Source organism: Aphelocoma coerulescens, chromosome 13 (genome assembly GCF_041296385.1).
Source record: "Aphelocoma coerulescens isolate FSJ_1873_10779 chromosome 13, UR_Acoe_1.0, whole genome shotgun sequence".
NCBI lineage: Eukaryota > Metazoa > Chordata > Aves > Passeriformes > Corvidae > Aphelocoma > Aphelocoma coerulescens.
The window spans coordinates 5,520,606-5,539,138 of record NC_091027.1 but is presented as its reverse complement, the minus strand read 5'-3'; the positions used below and the strand labels follow the sequence as shown (position 1 = coordinate 5,539,138).

The 18,533-nt window shown below is 53.5% G+C and overlaps 1 protein-coding gene across 5 annotated transcripts in view; it reads left to right on the top strand.

Annotated features, from left to right (window-relative positions):
• The window catches only part of LARP1 (La ribonucleoprotein 1, translational regulator), a 46,111-nt gene that overhangs the window by 16,629 nt on the left and 10,949 nt on the right, over nt 1-18,533 (top strand). For 3 of the 5 annotated variants that reach the window (XM_069029107.1, XM_069029105.1, XM_069029109.1), the window contains 9 exons: nt 12,318-12,379; nt 13,910-13,975; nt 14,721-14,892; nt 15,478-15,609; nt 15,783-15,926; nt 16,584-16,746; nt 16,978-17,122; nt 17,341-17,515; nt 18,353-18,522. In XM_069029107.1, the coding sequence (XP_068885208.1) occupies nt 12,318-12,379; nt 13,910-13,975; nt 14,721-14,892; nt 15,478-15,609; nt 15,783-15,926; nt 16,584-16,746; nt 16,978-17,122; nt 17,341-17,515; nt 18,353-18,522 (1,229 nt within the window). The remainder of the gene's footprint in view (nt 1-12,317; nt 12,380-13,909; nt 13,976-14,720; nt 14,893-15,477; nt 15,610-15,782; nt 15,927-16,583; nt 16,747-16,977; nt 17,123-17,340; nt 17,516-18,352; nt 18,523-18,533) is intronic. The other 2 variants (XM_069029108.1, XM_069029106.1) reach the window with 1 other exon arrangement.

Sequence of the window (18,533 nt, the reverse complement as noted above, 5' to 3'; positions counted from 1 at the left end):
TGCAATACTTTGGGAAGACACAGACCTCCCTCATGGCTTGTAGTCTGTGTGTTGCTGTTGAGTATTGCTGTTAAGGACAACCAGGACAACTCACTGTGTTGCCATCAGTGCAGAGAAATGACTTCCTGGCCCCAGTGGTGTGTGCAGCCTTGTTGGGAGGGAGGTTGGTCTGCTCAAATCAGGAAAGGAATGTAGTTTTCCAAAGCAGATACTGATGATCTCAATTCATGCCTTTCCCAAATTGCCAGAAGCTCCTCATCCAGGTTGGTGTTGTGGAAGTGCCAAGACTGAAGGAAAGGGTTTGTGTTTTAACCAGTGATACCAAGATCATTCAGTGGGAGCCTGTTGTCTCAGAGCTGTGGTGCCATGTGGGGATGTCCCATAGCAAAGGCACTGGGAATGGAAGTCAGTGCCTGATGTGGCCTTGTGTCACCCCAGGCATGCCACTGTCCACCTCTGATGCCCATCTTTGGCTTTGCATGGGATCCCATTTCACCAGTTCATGGATAGTGTGAGGGTAAATTGCTGTTGATGGTGGAGGTGTTGGAAGTATGGAAATAAGCTCTGTTGCCTTAAAGCTGATTTCAGTAAAAAAAAAAGGTGGTCTGGTGTGACATTGGAGGCACTGTAATTTAAGTTCCTGAACTGATCAGAGGGATGGAATTTGTGGATGTGTTTCAGAGCTCTAGCCAGCTAACAAGGCTGTGGTGTACAACTAGATGCACTGGATTAAGGCTTTGGTTCCACAGTTGTAAGTTTCTCATGATTCTGTTGCTTTCTCAACATGTGAGAGTGAAATATTAAGGTTTTCAAGCAGCAAAGGTATATTCCCATCTGTTGAGTTAATAGGAGGCTTTTCTTCACCCTGCTGAAGATCTGTCTTCTTTGGGTATTGGGTTTTGTCTGCCTGTGCTGCAAACTCAGAGATGTCCTTTGTTTGGCACAGCTCCATCCTCTGTTCTCCAGCTGGTTGGGGACCTTGCACAGCTGTCTCCAGGGTGGGGCATGAGTGTGTGTCTGCAGCAGATGATAGCGCTTCAGAGAGTGTTTGTTACATGTCAGTAGTGTTGCAGAAGACATTACCTGCAGAGCTGGGGGCTTTTTTACAATTCTGTATGTTTTTTAGGAGATAAGTTAAAGCTTAAACAGGATTCCTCTAAATGGTGGCTGCACAAGACACTGTGCAGTCTTTCTCAGAAAAGCCTTAAAGCTGGTGCCTTGCTTTTTCTTCCCATGCACTAAGCTTATCTGGAAGCTCTGGTATCTCAAAACACAGTGAAGTGTGAAGGCAGCAGGCAAAGGCAGGGTAGCACTGCTCCTGCTACCAGAGCTGTTGTGCACTCCTGAGGCTGTTGGGTTTGACTCCCTCACCTCCTTTTCATTGCTGAGGTTACTGAATGAGTTGATTTGCTTTGGTCACCAGAACTCCCACACCTGTGTCTGGTCTATTTTTTAAGGTTAATCCTGTAAAGTCAGGTGGGTTTCTATGGCTGGTTTTCCCTCTGGGTGAGAAGTCTGTTCTTCTCCCAAGGACATGGTTAGCAGAGTGGTGGAAGATGCTGAGTTGCAGTATCAGGGTTGGGAATTGCATAGGTGGGGCGCCTTAGCCAAAAATCTGCCATTTTGTAGGCTCAGTAGCTGTAGTGTGCCCCAGAGCATGTTCCTGCTTGTTAGCATATGGATGCCAGTGGTGTCCTGCCCTCAGCCTGGATCCTCAGCCTGGATCATCCCCATGTCACGTGCAAGCGCTATGGAGGTGGAAGGGCAGCAGTGTTTGCATCCCAGTTACCTAATAGTGTTTGCAAATAAAGCAGTTGTTGGAGAGAGGCCTCACTTTCCTTCTGTCTGGCACAGTAGTTCCTCTGTCCTCTCCTCTCCCACATCCCACAACCAGGATTCAGCAGCTGTAGGGTGCTTTTCAGAAGAAGCCACTTCAAACCGTGTGATCTGGAGTTCAGATGGAAAGCTGAGAGACTTCAATACCCTTGAGAGATGCAGGGTTGGGCTTGGTGGGCAGAGGGATGCACTTTGGCATTCCCACTTCTGCTGTTGAGGAGGACTGGGAGGGCACATTTGTAGCTGGATGTTTGTGGACAACTTTGGTGTGAACACCAAACTCCTCTGCCAGGTGGGCGATGCTGTTCAGCTCCCAGGACTTGCTACTATGTGAAATTTGCTGCCTGCCCTGGAAGGGAATACTTTTGCCACTTCAAATGGATCTCCTGCTAGCTTAGTGTGACGTGCCTGTGCCCTCTGGGCCTCCTGTGTGCTGCAGCCAGCCCTCCGCCTCTCTGTGGTGGAGGATCCCAGCCTTTTTAGTCTCACCTCTGGAGGAGCTGCCTCTGGGTGGTTTAATTGCTTTTCTTTGAGCAGCTGTAACAGCTCTGTGCCCTTGTTGAATTCCAGAGACCAGAGCTGACTGCAGGGTGCAGTTGTGGATGCGCTGATGTTCAACAGAGCAGCAAGTGATGCTCTGTCTTGGTTTCACCACTCCTGATGACTTTTTTTTCATCTGCTGCACCCTGACCTGATCATTTTATACAATTGTCAGCAGTGTCTGAGATATCTTTCTTGAGTTTATAAATGCCCCTTTGAATTAAATGCTGTGAAGTTTTCCGTAAAGAGATGAGGGTGATGCTACCACTGCAAGGAAGTGGTTTTTAATCCTTTAGAAAGAAAAGGAGGGGAGATGGATCTTTAAATTAGGAAAGTGCTATATGTTGTACTCTTCTGTAATTGGGTATTGCTGACTCCTTTGGGAAAACTTAGTTGGATTAGGGTGTTCTACTCTTTTTATGCTCTGTATTGACATGGGAGGTAGCCACCTGTAGCACAGGAATTAGCTTTGTTAGAGAGTGGTTTATGCAGCAGGATTCATGTGATTGTGAACCCAGGAAGGAAGCTGCTATATCAGAGTTATTTATAAAAACCCAGAATGTCACTGCATCTCACTTAAGGTGGGGGGCATAAGTGAGCATGGTGTATCTTGTGCTTGGAAAGGATGCCCTGAAATCAGCTCAGCTGAGGTACAGTAATCCTGAAGTAACACAAAAAGAAGCCCTTCTGCTTGCACTCAAAGGTCACAGGGATATTTGAGTACCTTGTCATGGTTTTAATACTCTGGATTCACCAACAGGAGGAAGCCCCCATACCTGTGCTTAGTTTAATCCAGGTGGTTACGGGACTGTAAGATTTCTTCAGCGCATTTATGGAGACACCTTGCTTAGTGGGTGACCTAGGTCTGACCTCCCTAAATTCCTGGGAAAGTTTGCTGCACCTGCTCCTACCACCAAATCACTGTTGCTTTCTCCTGCCTCAGGAGATGGGGCCGGATTTCTGCATGGTGCTGGCTTTGTCTTCCTTGGCCTCACAAGCTGAGCTGCTGCTCAGTCTCTTCTTGTTCTATGCAGTCAGGGAGGCAAGTTTGCAGCTGTGCAGGCTGAGGGTGAGGTTAAGTGGTCACTTAGCAAGTGGCCACTGCTCAAGGGACACTCTGGTCTTGCAGGGATGCTGCTGCAAAAGTTGCTGGTCAGGTACAGGAATCACAATGGGAGGAACTCGGAATGATGTTATTTAAATTACGTCACAGTCTCCTCTCTGGAAACCCATTCTCTTTGAGATGACAGGTTTTCCAGAGGCATATTTTGTGCAGAGTTTGTACTTTTGCCTTGTACAACCCCTCTCCCCCTCCACTGGTACAGTGGGAGCTGCACAGTCTCCTCCTAGACAGTGCGAACGCTTGGAGCTGGAGGGTCTCTCTGCAGGCGCTTGGCTCTCGATTCCTGTCTCTTTGTTGTTAAATATTTACAGTGAGACGTACCAGATGCTTCCCAGGAAGGGTTTTGTCAGCTTCCAAGTCCTCAGATGCAGCTGCAGAAGAGGCTGACGGCCGTTAAAGGGATCGTGTCAGCGCGGCGCCCTGGGTTCGGCAGCGATGCAGTGACCTCCTCTCGCTCGTGCCACGGGCGCCGCCGGTTGTGCTGTCTCATCAGCCGCAGCAGGATGCAGGCAGAGAGCACCCTTCTGCTGATGACAAGAGATTAATGATGTCTGGTCCTAAGGCTTTTTGTTTTTCTTCTGCTTTGACGCTCTTTCACTGCAGAGGGAGCAGGTGATGCTCTTGGATTTTGTTCTCACACCTTTTTTCTGGGGCCATCTCTCCGCAGTGGTGCTGCCTTGGCTCCCGCTCCATTCTCAGCACGCCGGTGTCTGTCTTGGTCACCCAGATACCCTGAGAGGAGTAGAGTGATCCAGAGAGGCAAACTCCTGTCACCAGCTCTGGCATGGAGAAGCCAGCAGCTGGAGCGTTGCTACTGAATGCCTCTCCTGTGCTGGTCACACTGGTCAGGTTCCCAGTGTGCCTCCTGCTTTCAAGATAAGGTCCAGGACCTTGGGCTAGGCCCCTGTTTGTTGCTCTTGCTGCTTATCAGCTTTTGCTGCTGACAAGGTGACCCGTTCCAGAGCACTGAGGATGGAGAGGGAGGGTCCCCCCAGCCCGGACTATGTGCTGGTCTGGCCCCTCCACCCGGGATAGCTTGGACATGCACACAGGGCTTGCTCCTGTGCCAGGTGTCCCTGTTTTAAGTATTACAACTCCTGCTGGATGAGGATCTTCCAGGGTGCTGTGGAGGTAAGATCTCGGGAGGTGGCAGGTCGGCTCTTCTGAGGGGGGGCCAGGGAGGAAGAGGCTCGCTAGGTCATCGTTTTTCCAACTAAATATAGTTGCCCGTGCTTTCATAAGGTCGGGATTTTTGCATCACGTGACTGTCTTATCCCTCCCAGCCGGCAGTCAGAGTAGGGGATCGTGTGTCTGAATGGGTAATAATTAACTGTTAACTAGCTTTTCATTAGAGCCTGGCAGAACTGCGGGAGCTGAGGAAACTGCTCCTGATCCCTCCTGGAGGGTGGACACCCCCTTTTAATTTGCAAATCAGTTGTCCCCAGAGGTGAGTGGGGTGGGATTTTTTCTGTTTTATAAGGAGTTACGAGTCTGGTGTCTGTCTTTGCTGTCCTGTAGTTCCTGTTCATGTCAGCCCTCCCTCTCCCCCGTGACTGATTTTATTTTTTAGGTCATGAACTACCAACTGGTCTCTGAGCTGGCTTGAAGGAGGGCCTGACCCTCCCATCTCCTCCACGATTTGGCTCGTTTTCATACCTTGGGCCCCTGCAGCCTTGCCTCAGGTGCCCTCCTGTCCCAGCGCTGAGGTGTCCTTGCTGTGCCTCATGCCTGGAGCGGCAGCTGGACCAACTCGAGCCTTTTCCCAGGGGCCCAGACTGACGCGGCGTTTTCCCCGGAGTGTTTTCCCTGGAGCGCAGCCGGCTTTTCCAGCCCCTCTCCCTGAACCATTTAACCTGACCCAGTGTTCGTAGGTGTCCTTGAAGGCTTTTCTATCTTCCATGCTGGCAGAGGAATTGCTGGTGACATGCTCTGCCAGCTGGAGATGTGTCTGCACCAGACGTGCTGGGTCAGGCACAGATGCTGGAGTAGCCTCTCCTGCAGGGGTGGTGGGTGCATTTTTCCTGCTCAGAGACAACAGTGTGGCTCAGCAGCTGCAGAGGCCTGAGCCAGCCCAGCTTCCTCATTTTGAGTTTCTCAAGTCTGGTCAGCTGGATGACCTTGGCTGTATCCCCTGTGTGATGCTTCTTGGTTTCTAGGAACCACTGGCTTCCCCTGGAGGGTCCTTAGTTTAGGATTCCTTTTTTTCTTTTTTTTGTAGAAAAGTGGTTGGGGGGTGGTTCATGTGCCATCTCATTCTGTGTGTGCCTGGCATCTCAGGGATCGTGTGCAGCGCTGTGAGCATGGATTGTGTGTCAGGAGTTTCCTAGAAATCCTCTTCAGGGAAGAGGTTTGCTTGAAAAGGCGGTGGAAAGATGTCACTCGCCCTTAAGAGGGAGTTCATTTGCTACCTTTAATAGTAGCTGTCTGTGCCAGGAAGAATCCAGGGTGCCCTCACTGACACTGTTAATGTTAGAAATGCCTGTCGGCGTTTCCTAACCCGCTCCTCCTGGAGTGTAGCTTGGTCACAAGTTGGAGCATTTCTGTCTTGGACTGAGAGGCTGCAGGGAAGATGATCGTGCATTTTTGGTAAGTCCAGACCCTTCCTGCCCCTCATTTGCTCTGGAAATAAAAGTCAGACCCTGCGGATAACGCACGTGTGTAGAGCTTGTAGCAGCTTTGTGTGTTTAAAGGAGCAGTGCTGTTCCTCAGCTCCCTGAGGAGGGCTGTGATCTGCCTGGAGCCCCTGCTTGCTGTGAGGATCTGTGCTGCCCGTTTGTGCTGTCAGCAGAGATGGGCTCTGCACATGTCTTGAGCTGCTCCTCCTGTTCCAGGGCTTTCAGGACTATCAGCTGAGGGATGTGAGGGCTTGGAGAGCTGGGATTATAACTCAGATGCCCACACTCAGCCTGTGACAGCGCTGTCCTTGCTCTACCTGCTTGTACCCCAGCCTCCCTCCCTGCACTTTTCCAGGGCAAACTCCCGAGCTCTTGGAGCTGCCTAGGGCACCCAGGTGGGAGTGTTCTCATGCTCTCTGTGGGGCTGCCAGATGCCCTTTTTGAAGTTATTTTTAGCAAGTGATCTTTGCAGCACTTGCAGAGCTTGCATTGCAGAGAGGTGTAGGCAGCTCCTTGCTTCCTTTGCTGTTACAGTAGGGCTTGTACAATGGAGCTTCTGCTGAGGAGCTGTGGAAAATTGCTTGGAAGGCTTTGAGCCATGGTACCTGCAGCTTATCTCCTGCTCCAGGCTTTCCACATGATTTACAAGCCTGAACCCTGCTCAACCATTCACCTGAAGGATCCAGTCTTCTGCTTGATCCTGACCTTGGCCCTACTACTGCAGTTTTTCTTGCATGTACAGGAAACTTCTGATATTGCTGAGGTGTTGCAGATATTCCTCTTACCTTTGTAAGCAAGGCCAAACGCTGCCAGCTGGGAGCTGTGAGACCTCATGCTGCAAATGATGAGGCCGACTGTGGTTCTCCACAGTCCCCAGGAGCAGGCGGGAGCCCCTGTTGTGGAGACACCAACCCCTTTGTGCTGGAAGATTCCTTGTGATAACATCTCATTTAAAGCTGTTGGAGAACTCCATCCAGTGCTCCCTCGTTTCCTCCTCCATGCGCTCACACGCCTGTGGCTGCGATTTGGTGGGAGGTAGAGCTGTAAAACATTGCAAACCTAGAGGAGGTGCAGTCTGCGGGCTGAGCCTGTCCTGAACCTTTCTGGCTTTGTGTGCCTTGCAGTGCCTTCAGCAAAATGTGAGCATGCCAAGCAGTCAGTGCTATAAATCCCAGGCTTTTCCGCCCGTGTGTGGAGCTGCAGTGACAAGTGTTTCCCATCTCAGTCTGGCATTAGCTCTGGCACATGGCTGAGGCCGTGCTGGGAGCAGCTCCTTGGGAGGCAGGGCAGAAGTGGATCTGCTGGTGTCTGGGGGTATCTGCACCTCTCTGCACACAGGGGTGCTACCAGATGGCTCCCTGGGGAGCCTGAGGTCCCCTCCCATCTGCTGCTGCTTCCCAGCCCCTTTACAGCAAGGGTGTGTTGCCCACCACAGCTTCTTACTGATGCAGAAACAGGTGCAGCACCCACAAAAGGGGCATAAAGTGTTTGCCCATCCCTCAAGGCTTCTCTGCCTTTAAGTTAAGTTCAGGGGGTCCTCTTTGGGATGGACTCAGAAAGAAAAGAGCTTTGTCACTGTCTGCAGGAGACAGGCTGCTGGTTGGGAGCGGGATCACATCTGGCAGGTCACATCTGGCCTGCAGGACTCGTCCTGCAAATGTCTCTGTGTACTGTTGGTGGACATGAAGCTCACCAGCTGTGTTTTCTGATGGCTTGGTCAGGCTCAGACTCCATGTCCTGCACTGAGTGCATGGACAGTGAGGAATGCCACAGGAGAGTCTCTGAATCCATGTCATGCCCCTGCTGCTGTGCAGATTAGGCCACCCTGAGAGAGAGATTGCTTGAGGCCTGGAGCAAGGACAGGGACAGGGTTGGTGCCCTGAGTTTCCCATGTTGGCATGGTGGGGATGCACCTTTGGAGCTGTTCTCCGTTGGCTCCCTAAGTCTTCTTCTAGGCCAGGAAGGGGATTCTTGCTGCCACGGTGGGGTCCTGGCAGGCTTGGCTGTGGCTGGCTGCCTGCTGGGTCTGTCTTATGGGAATTTCTTTGCAGGTTGTGTCAGTACCCCAGGAGGGACTCCCCTGCCCTCACAGAATGATTCCAAAGGAGCTATCTCTCTCCAGGGAGAACAGCTAATCCCAGGCAGAAACATTTTTCTCAGTTCACCCTTTTCCCTTTTTCTCAGATGTTTTTCTCAGCTCACCCTTGCCCAAGCTGCATTTGCTCTTTCTCACCTAAAAACCTCGAAGGAGCATTGTGTTGGTTGTGACTTACAGTCTTCACATGTGCAAAGAGTGTCCCGTGGAGTGTGGGAGGGAGGGAGGTTTGTTTGGAGGCAGAAGAGTGAAGTGGATCCTGGTGGACTGCTGGGCATGTGGCTGTCTGTCCCACACGACACCGTCAAGCTCCTGCCAGGGCTCTGGGGAAACTGGGGATACTGGTCTGGCTCTTCCAGCTCCATCAGGACCTGCATCACAGAGCATGCGCCCCTGCCTCAGCCTCTTCAGCACAAAGTCCGGGCTCTTGGCTTGGAACCACCTTTATCAGCAGTTTCTCATAGGTGCCAGGCTGTGGAGCAGGGAGCAGGATGGCTCCTTTCTGTCAGCCTGGCTGCTGGGTAAGGAGGGGGTGCTGTGTCAGGGACAGTGTGCCAGAGCTGAGGACTCTGCATTCCTGCTGGGAGCCTGGGCTGCTCCCTGAGGCTGTCCTAGCTGCTGCTGGGGTTCTCTGAACCCTGGTCTGCACTGCACATGAGTGGTACACCTGGAGCAGGCATTACAGCGTTCTTGCTTATAGGTACAGGTATTTCTCCAGTAATGCCAGGTCTCTGCCCAGCACTTCAGATTTATTCCCTCTCTTCATTTACCTTCTCTAAAATTCCATTATAAATGTCATTGGATGCAAGAAAAGGCAGGAAACCAGACTGCTGGGTGTTTGGTTTCATTTTCCCGGATAAGGCAGTAAATATGTTTCCTTGGCTGAGCTCAGTGGTCCTATGTCATATGTCCCTGTTGAGGTGGAGGGACATTTAGCTGTGGATCTGCTGTCACTCTGGCTGTCTGGTCCTTGTGCAAGGGCTCTTCTTCCAGATAAGAGGCGTGTGCTCACCTCGATGCCCCTGTGAGCCTTCCCCCTCGATGGCTCTGTGCCCCAGACAGGTGTGGGCTGAAGGAAGGCACGAGGTGTCTGCACAGCCTTGCCCTTGGTGTTTGTCAGGTGTGTTGGCGAGTGCTTTGGCTGTGGCACAGCCACGGGAAGGGTTTGACTGTAATAGCAGCATTGGGGCTGCTGTGGGTGCTGCCACCTGTGCCTCATTCCCTTGGTTGCTAAGATGTAGTCTCCTCGTGGCTGGGCAACCCCACGGCTAGGCAAACGATCAGGTTCTGGCTGCAGGCAGCAGATCAAAACTCAAGACCTGCTTTTCTGTTCTTGGCTGTGCCAGCATCTGCCCTGTGGCTGCAGGCAAAGCTGCTCCTTGCTTCCCTGCCCGCTGTCCCCGTGCCAGCCTCACACCACTGAAACTCTGGCTCCTGCTGCAGCTGTTCTGTCTGTCCCCTCACACAGAGAGGCCCTGTTTTTCAGGAGGTGGTCAGGCACTGCTAGTGCAACTGAAATTACTTACTGCCACCAAACAGATGCAAAAGGAGGGTTGTGAGATGCCCAGGGGTCTGAGACATCTGTCAGCAGCTTTTAAAGGCTCGGCTGTGAACCAAGGCAGTGTCCCTCCCTGCTTGTCCTGAGCTCCTGTGTGGGATGAGCAGCACTGACTTGCTCTCCATGTCTCAGGCGGGTGCAGTGAGGTTTTCCTGCAGTGGGTCTTTTCAGCTGAGGACCACAAGATGTGTTGCTGGTGCCCTTGATTATGTCACTGTGCCCTGGAGGGTGCCAGCCACGCGTGGCCTGTGTGTTCCTGGTCTTGACTCAGCAGATGGTGTGTCTGACCATGTGTCCACCAGCGCAGTCACACCCTCTTGGTCTCCTACTTTGGTCTCCACCATGAATTGCTGGATCTCAGCTCCATCCATGCTCCGAGCTGGCCAGAGCTGCCCGGAGCAGCCTCCCTTCCTCCCTCGCTGCCGGGCTGCAGTCCTTTGCTTTGTGTTTTGTCTTCCGCAGTGCTCTGCAAATGCTAATTAGTCTTCTCAGCACCTCAGCGAGATAAGGGATCCCTGTTCATATCTTGCAGATAAGGAAAGCGGCAGAACTTGTTTCAAACAATCTCCTCCCTCCCCCGCAGAGATGATGGAGTCTGCAGCACCCGCCCCTGCAGCCTGTGCCCCTTCATCCTCTTTCACGGGTACTTGTGAGGGCCCCTTCTCTTTGACTGGTTCCCAAAAAAAAAGCATAAGAACATCTATGGCCTTGAGGGCTCCTGAGCTGAAGCAGCTGGAGGAAAGGGCTGGATGCCATTTCTGTGGTGGGAGCAGGCGCCTGGATGGGATCCTTGCAGGGAGAGAGGGAGCCCTGCTGCCCCCCAGCCCCGGAGATCGGAGCCTGATGAGGCTGTGCCAGTCCCATCAGTGGTGTTGGAGCAGGCAGGGGTGCTCTGTATCTGTGGAAAACCGGGCTGGCTGTGGGTTTGTGCTGTAACTCCTGGTGCTTTTTGAAGCTATATTTAGTTGGTGACATCTGTGGGCGTTGAGTGGAGGATTTTGGGGGCTGTTTTGAAAGCGCTGGCTCTTCCTACACTAGCAGGGAAGTTTAAAAGGCTTGTGGCAAGCTTTGTGCCGTGGAGCCAGGATTCTCAATGAAGTGCACATGGAATAAATGAGGCACACGTGGAACTGCCGCTGCTCATGAAGGGAGGCACTGCAGGTGGGTTGGGGAGGTCCTGGGGGAAAAAGGGAGGGTTCAGGGACCCAGCTGAGAGCTTGGACTCTTCTGGAGTTGAAATCCCTATGCGGGAGCCTTAGAGAAAGGAATTGGGGAAGGGGAGTGCACATGGTTCTGTCCTGCCGTGTCTGACTCTGCCTTATTGACACTTCAAAGCCTCCAGCTCTGAGCAAGGCCAGGATGAATCACTGGTTTTGAGGCTCAGAAGGGGACCGGTTTTGATCATCCAGGCAAAGTTGTCCAGCCTTTCGCAGGAGATCAAAGGCAGCTTTGAGCAGAGCTGAGTAGGCTACTCAGGGTGTTTCCCGGGGCATCCCCAGATAGCCTCTGCTGATCCTCTCTCCCTACCCCAGTCAGGGCTGCTTTTCTTCTAAACAAAGCCAGTGAGTCAGCAGAAATCCTCACTGCTGGAGCCTGGCACCTGGCACGGGCTGTCCCTTGGGGCAAGGCCCAGCAGGCTCTCCTCCCCCTGTGGAGCACCAGTGTCCTGGAGGAGACCCTCGTCATGGTCCTTGTGGGGCTGGTTTGTGTTCGGTAGAGTCATGCTGCTCTGTTGCTTGGACTCTGCGTGCCCTGTGTGAGCCTGATGGGGAGACCTCGCAGCCAAACCTGAGGGAGAAAGCAAATTGAATTCCTCTTTCTGCTTGTGAGGTGGTGGTGTGTGAGCAGGACCCAAAATGGGCCATGGTGAGGTTGAGATCTTGACTTGCTGTGAGGTCTGTGGTGGTGTGAACCCCAGCAGTCTCACTCTGATGTGTTAAAACACCCCAGAGGTGCTTCAGTACCTAAATAACTTTCAGCTGTAGCAGGATTTAGGCACTTGATGTATCTGGCTCATTCTCTCTGTACATTTCCTCTTGTGAACTTGCTGTCCCTGCTGGGATGCCTGAGTTCAAACCAGGATTCGGCAGACAGAGACTTTTGCATGCCTCTGTCAGAGCCCTGCTCTGCTCCCTGGGCAGCACCGGCCTCATGGTGCCGTGATGGGTCTTGGCTCTTCAAGGGCATGTTTGTTTTGCTGTTCTGTGGGTGCTTTGCAGAATGAGCTGAGCTCCTTGTCCCCCTTCCTCCCTGGCTGGCAAGGCCAAGAGGGGAGGGCAGAGCTAAGGCAGGGAGTGCCTTCCTGCAGCAGGATAGGGTTAAAAGTCCATCTCTGACCCACCTGGATTGGTCAGGAGTTTTCTGATCTTAATGGGGCTGTTCTGAGACTCAAGTCAGGAGCTAGCTGTGTTTTCTGTTCACCTTTTCCTCTTAGCCCTCCTTTGCTAAAGGGGGAGCTGCTTTGCTTCCTACCCACTTCTCTCCAGAGCCAACACTCCCACCCACAGCCCTCAGCTGTGTTTTAACACTTTTGTTGTCCTTCTCTTGCAGAACTTACAACTCCAGCAAAAGTGGTGAGGGCTGCCAACCCAAGACAGAGGAAAGGAAGCAAGGTAAGGCTGTCCTGCTCGCCTCTCGCTGGCCCCCTGTTTCTGGTGCAGTTGTCAGTGCTGCATGAGCCTCTTGAAGGTCTGGAGAGCTCTCCCTTCACAAGCTTGGTTGTGGAGGGGCTAGTGTGCTGGCCTTGTTCTCTATCTCCTCTTCAGCATTTTAGGGGTCTTGCATGTTGCTTTGACTGGCTTTCTGCCCAGCTAGGTCAGGGGAGACCTTCTCACCTCCCCTCTAACAGGGAGGCACCTGGAGGAGTCCTGGATGTGGGAAACATCTCATGCCACTGCGAGGACATCCCAAGTTCCTTGTGGGCTCAGCCCGTGCCCAGCTTTGCAGTGCAGACAGGGTGGTGACAGTGGTGTGTCTGCAGCTCTGTCCTTCCCTGTGCAGTCTGTTCCTCGCTGGCACACAGAGCCACAGGAATTGATGTCAGACAAAGCAACTCCTCTGGAGGAACCAGGGCAGTTTGTTCCAGGCAATCAGTGGTGATGGAGGGACAGTTCCTTCTGGGGCACAGCTCGGGCCATGGGTTGTTGGTGTTGGCTCCCAGCAGCCAGTGGAGATGTATCTGCAACTTGATAGGACTTTCCTTCTCTGTTCCATTTTGGAGAGAGGAGGGCCCTGGGGGTGAAAGGTGCTTCTCTCTGTGAAACAGGCATGGCCCTGCACTGGAATTGGTTTTCCCAGGAAACTTGCCTCTTGGGCAGAAGAGCATGGCACCTGCATCTAAAGATGCGATCTCCTGAGGGATAAAAAATTAATTTGACTCCAAATTAATTTGGAAATAACAATCCCACAAGGGCAAGGAGGAGCTCCTGTGCCCAGATAAACTCAGTGCCCAGATTCATTTGGTACCTGGGCAGCTGTTTGGTTTTTTTCCTCTGTCCTTCAGATTCTCTGAAACCTGAAAGAGGTAGATATAATAGTAGTGACCAGGTCATTTATTCAGCAGAGAAGTAGTTGATGTTCCCCTGTGTGACCATGGGGTGACTGGAATGAGGGAGTCCTCAACACCTGCTTGAATTTTCTCCCCCACCACGAGACCATTCCCTTACTTTGTTGGCAGCACGTGGTGGTTGTAGTTGGGCACTCCAGTGGGGCTGTGCCTGGCTGTGACTGCCGCTAGGTGGAAGAGCTTCTTCAGTGGGATGTGGTTGCTTGAGGTGGATTTAGAATGCTGGAAGCTGAGTGCTTTCCCTGTCCAAGGGATGGTGCCTGTGATTGAGTGAATTACCCTGGGCAACTTGCTGCTGGGGGAGAATGTTTGGTGAGAGGCTGGGAGCTTGCAGGACTTGTGGCAGCTGCATTACTGTATCTGATGGACATAAACTTGTCTGCAGTTACTTGGGATTAGTTCAGGGACCCTGCTTGGGTGGGGAGAGGGACTGTGCATGTGCAGTGTGGGTGTCCCCGTCCAGCCTCCTGGCGACAGCTGTTTGTGGGACAGTGGTGGGTGGAAAGGATTCTTCCCTGCTGCAGGGAACAGCACCTGCAGCTTTGTGCACTAACAGGACCTTTCTCTTTGGTACAAGGTTGGTGACTTCGGTGATGCCACAAATTGGCCAACACCTGGAGAAATAGCCCACAAGAGTGTCCAGGTGAGAGCACAGAACCATTGTGATGAGCAGGATAAGGCCCTTGCAGACCTCCCTGTCTCTCTGGAAGCACTGGCTGAGCCAGGCCATTTGGGGTGCTGAGTGTCAGTGCGGAGGCAGCCAGGAATAGCGTGCAGGGAATTTCCTTTTAGGGCTGCCCATGTGGACTCCCTCCCTTAGTGCTATTCTGGGAAGCTGGAGCCCAGTCTAAACTCTGGGTTGGCTGAAGCAGGTAGGGCAACTCCCAGACCTGCTCTTCTCAGGGCCCCTCTGTGCAGCAAAGGGCTGGGCCAGAGTTAGGAGTTTGGCGGGAGGAACTGAAAATGCACGAGAAGGGTTTGATATGCCCAAGGGGCTTGGCCCTTCCTTCCTGCTGAGGACGTGGGTGTCATTGTAACCTTTCTATTTTTGGATGCTGCTCTGCCAGCTCCTGTCTGTCTGTCAGGGCAAGGTGGTCACTCACCCTTTTGCCACTGGGACAGTCTGGTCCCTTACAGGATGACCCCATCCATGGGTACAAGGTCTCCCTGTCAGCCCATCTTGGTGTCTCAGCTCAAGCACTTCCCAGCATCTTTGCCCTGCTCAGCCACTAGCCCTTCCCTAGGAGCAGGACAGCTCTGGGAGGTAGACCAGGGGTGCACCCAACCTAGGGCAAGGTCTTCCTGTTCCTGCTGGGGCAGCTGGGGTCTGCCTCCAGCTCCTCACTTCTCTCACCTCTCACATCTTTCCTGCACTGATGTGTCCCCAGCAGCCACACAAAGCACCATCCCTTCGGAAGCTACCTGTCAAGAAAGACATGAAAGAGCAGGAAAAGGGGGACGGGAGTGATGGCAAAGAGAGCCTCAAAACCAAATCTGATGAGTCTGGGGAGGAGAAGAATGGTGATGATGACAACCAGAAGTCAGCCCAGAAGAAGAAAGGTAAGGCAGGAGCTGATGGGGACAGGCCCCTGGGCTCAGCTTGTCTCCCCCTGCACAACCCACAGGCAGGTGGAAGCATCCTCTGCCTTCCCTGGGGGCCTTGCTGTAGGACATGATCCCAGCACTTGGGACAGCTGTGGGGAAAGGTGTTTGCAGGCTTCAGGTGTCATTTTGGTGGGAGCAGGTGGAGCAGGGCCCAAGGAGGGGCAGGGCAGGCGCCTGCCCTCCTGTGTGCTCCATGGTGGTGCAGAACAGCCCCTCATTGTGGGTTGTATCAGCTGTGGTTGACACGTGGGCTCAGTCTGGCCTGAGCCTGGGCAGGCAGAAAAGGGCAGAAGAAGGACAAGTGCTGTGATAATTGCCACAGGCGAGTTCTGAATCATGTCCCTCCATGTCTCAGAGTCCTCATCAGAGCTTTTCTGCATCCAGCAAGGCCTGGAGGGATGTCAGAGGACAGGGTCTGTCCAAAAGGCCCTGCTGCTTTCTTTCCCCCACGTGTGGGGGCTGTGTGGCAAGAGGGGGCTGCGGGAGAGGAAGCAGATGCTCTCTGAACCTGTGTCACACCCAAACCCTGTCCTTTTGCAGGCAACAAACACAAGTGGGTCCCTTTGCAGATAGACATGAAGTCAGAGGTACCTAGGGACAAAACGGCCTCTCGGAACAACCGGCAAAACGAGCAGCACAGGCACCCCTCCAACAACCGCAGCGAGCTCAAAGGTGGGGGCTCGGGCTGGGGGCCTGCTCCTGGCCTGCCTGTGGGGCAGAGCAAGCCCCGGTGACCAGGGGGCAACTTTCCTGCATTCAGAGGGCTCTGGGTGCAGCAGGCTTGCTCCAGGGAGGTGCTGTTGTGCCCTAATACCCCTCCTGCCTCTCCTTCCCATGTGCTGCAGGCTGGCACCCCGACAACAAGCACGAGCGCAGCTGGCAGGACCACGATGAGACCTCCAGCGTGAAGAGCGAGGGAGGGGCCGTGCGAGGCACCTTCCGGGGCCGGGGCCGCGGCCGGGGCAGGGGCCGTGGCCGTGGCAGAGGAGGTGATCACTGTGTGTGCGCTCTTGTGACTGCAGGGAGAGTGACGCAGTGTGCAGGGCTCTGTGTCTGTGTGCCTGGGAGACCTGGGGCTCTAATGTGGGCTGGGGAGGGCAGAGCACTCCAGGGATACAGGGGAATATTGTGGCAGGTCATTCCAGATGGTAACTTGAGCTGCTTTTAACAAAGCAAATAATTCTTATTAGTGTTTTTATAAAAGCAAATGTCTTCCTGCTACTCAGGCCAAGCTCTTTTTCCTGTTTTCTGCTCATTGCAATACCTCTGTGAGCAGGAGTTGAAGCATGTTGATAGTCTGTAATGGCTTTATGCCGTGTTGAGAGCCAAGCAGGAGTCGTGGCTTGGATAAGGAAGAGCATGTGCCCTAGCATTTGACTGGGCAGTGTCTGTGCTAGCCCTGATGCAGCTTCAGTGTAGGGCCTTTGTGTGTCAGCTGGGCTGCCCAGTTGCTCCTGGGTAAGAGGGTTCCTGGCCTCTTCTGTGGCAGAGAGCAGGAGGATGAGGGATGTGGGTGCCCCTCTGCGGGCTTCCAGGGGGCCCTTAGGAAAAGGGAACTGTTTGTGTAGGAGTCCAGCCTCATCTGGCAGTGCAGCCTGTGCAGTAAATCCCAGGGGCTCTGTGCTGACCCTTCCTGGTGTCGCCAGGGCACTTTGATTACCAGTACGGATACCGGAAATTCGAGGGCTCCGACGGCTCCCGCACCCAGAAGTACGCCAGCAACATCACCTACTACTTTGACAACATCAGCAGTGCTGAGCTCTACAGCGTGGACCAGGAGCTGCTCAAGGACTACATCAAGAGGCAGATGTGAGCACCACCTCCTGTCCTTGTCCCAGTGTTGGGTGGGTGGGGACTGTGCAGCCAATCCCACGGGAAGGGTTAGAGCTGAGGTGTGCCGAGTCCCTGCCTCGCTTCCAGCACCAGCACATCTGGGCTCTCCAGGCTTGCTCCCCTCAGTGTGTGTGTGGGTTATATCCGTGGGGGTGCCCAGAGGATGGTGGCTTGGAGCTTCCTCTCACTGACACATTGTCCATACAGAGAATATTACTTCAGCGTGGACAACCTGGAGCGAGACTTCTTCCTGCGCCGCAAGATGGACTCGGATGGCTTCCTGCCCATCACACTGATTGCCAGCTTCCACCGGGTGCAGGCGCTGACCACCGACATCAGCCTCATCATCAAGGTGAGGGCAAGGAAAAGTGACCTTTCCTCCTTGTTCTGCTTCTCACCACCCCTGTGTGATGCCTGTTTGCTGTGGATGGGGTGCAAGTGGAGGAGCCTTCTCTTGTCCCTGACTTGCTCCTGCCTCCTATTACTGCTTCCAGGGAGGAATGACTTGGGCTGAGGCCCTCAATATGCCAAAGCAAGGCCCTAAGTTAACCAAGTATTGCTTGGTTCCAGGCTCTGAAGGACAGCAAGGTGGTGGAAATCGTGGATGAGAAGATCAGGAGAAAAGAGCAGCCAGAAAAATGGGCTCTGCCTGGCCCCCCTATGGCAGACTACACACAGACAGACTTCTCACAGTTCATCAATTGCCCCGAGTTTGTGCCCCGGCAGAGCTTCCAGAAAGAGACTGGTGAGCCCTGGGGGAATGTGGAGGGAGGTGTGGGAGGCGGTGCTGGGACTGCAGCACGACTCTGAGAGTCAGGAGTGTTCCCCAGGGCAGGACTCTGCCGTTGGCTTTCTCCTTGGTGGTGGGAGCTGGTGTGGGCTCTGTCCTTGGAGCCCCAGAATGCTGCTGCCTCTAGACATGGGGGTGGTGTGAGAGACTAAGTGTGGCTTTTCTTCAGATGAGGCTGAAGGGATTCAGGGAGGGTCAGTCCTACTGAAAGTCTCTTGACTTGCCTGGAAATAGTTACAGCTGCTGGGCAGAGCAGAGGGCACTTGTGAATCCAGCCTTTCTTTACTGGTTGAGGAGATACTGGGCACAAATTGGGCAGTAGGTGTGGAGCTGTCAACCAAGTGCTGCAGAAGGGTCTTCTGTCCTTTGTGGGCTTCCCATGCTCTTGTCACCCCATCCCACGGGGGCTGGCAGGAGCCCAGGGCTGGGCCTGAGAGCCCAAGGTAAGGATTTTCTTGGTGCTGTTTTAGGAGTTTTGACAGGAGAAGTTCTGGCTCCAGACTCTCTTGGGAAGGTTTCCCAGAGAGCAGCAGAGCACCTGCTTTAGGGCTTTGTGTGTCTGGGAAGATGTTACCTGCAAAACTCTGTGGTCACCCCTGGCATCACAGCCTTAACTGGAGATTCCCACTCCAGCACTTGTGGGCACTGTGCTGGTAAGCCTTGGCCACTGGATGCCAGTTAGCCCTACAGGCTGTGCCATGCTGCCAGAATGGTTGGGTAATTTGTAGCTACACACACCCCCTGGGTTCCCTCCCTCCCTCTAAAGCACCTTGTGGCTCTTGTTGGCTCCAGAGTCAGCTCCAGGCTCCCCACGTCCTGCCAGCCCAGTCCCCACCAAAACAGAGGAGGTCAGTAACCTGAAGACAATGCCCAAGGGCCTGTCCACAAGCCTGCCAGACCTGGATTCAGAGACATGGATTGAAGTGAAGAAGAGACCCCGACCTTCCCCAGCCAGGCCCAAGGTAAGTGATGT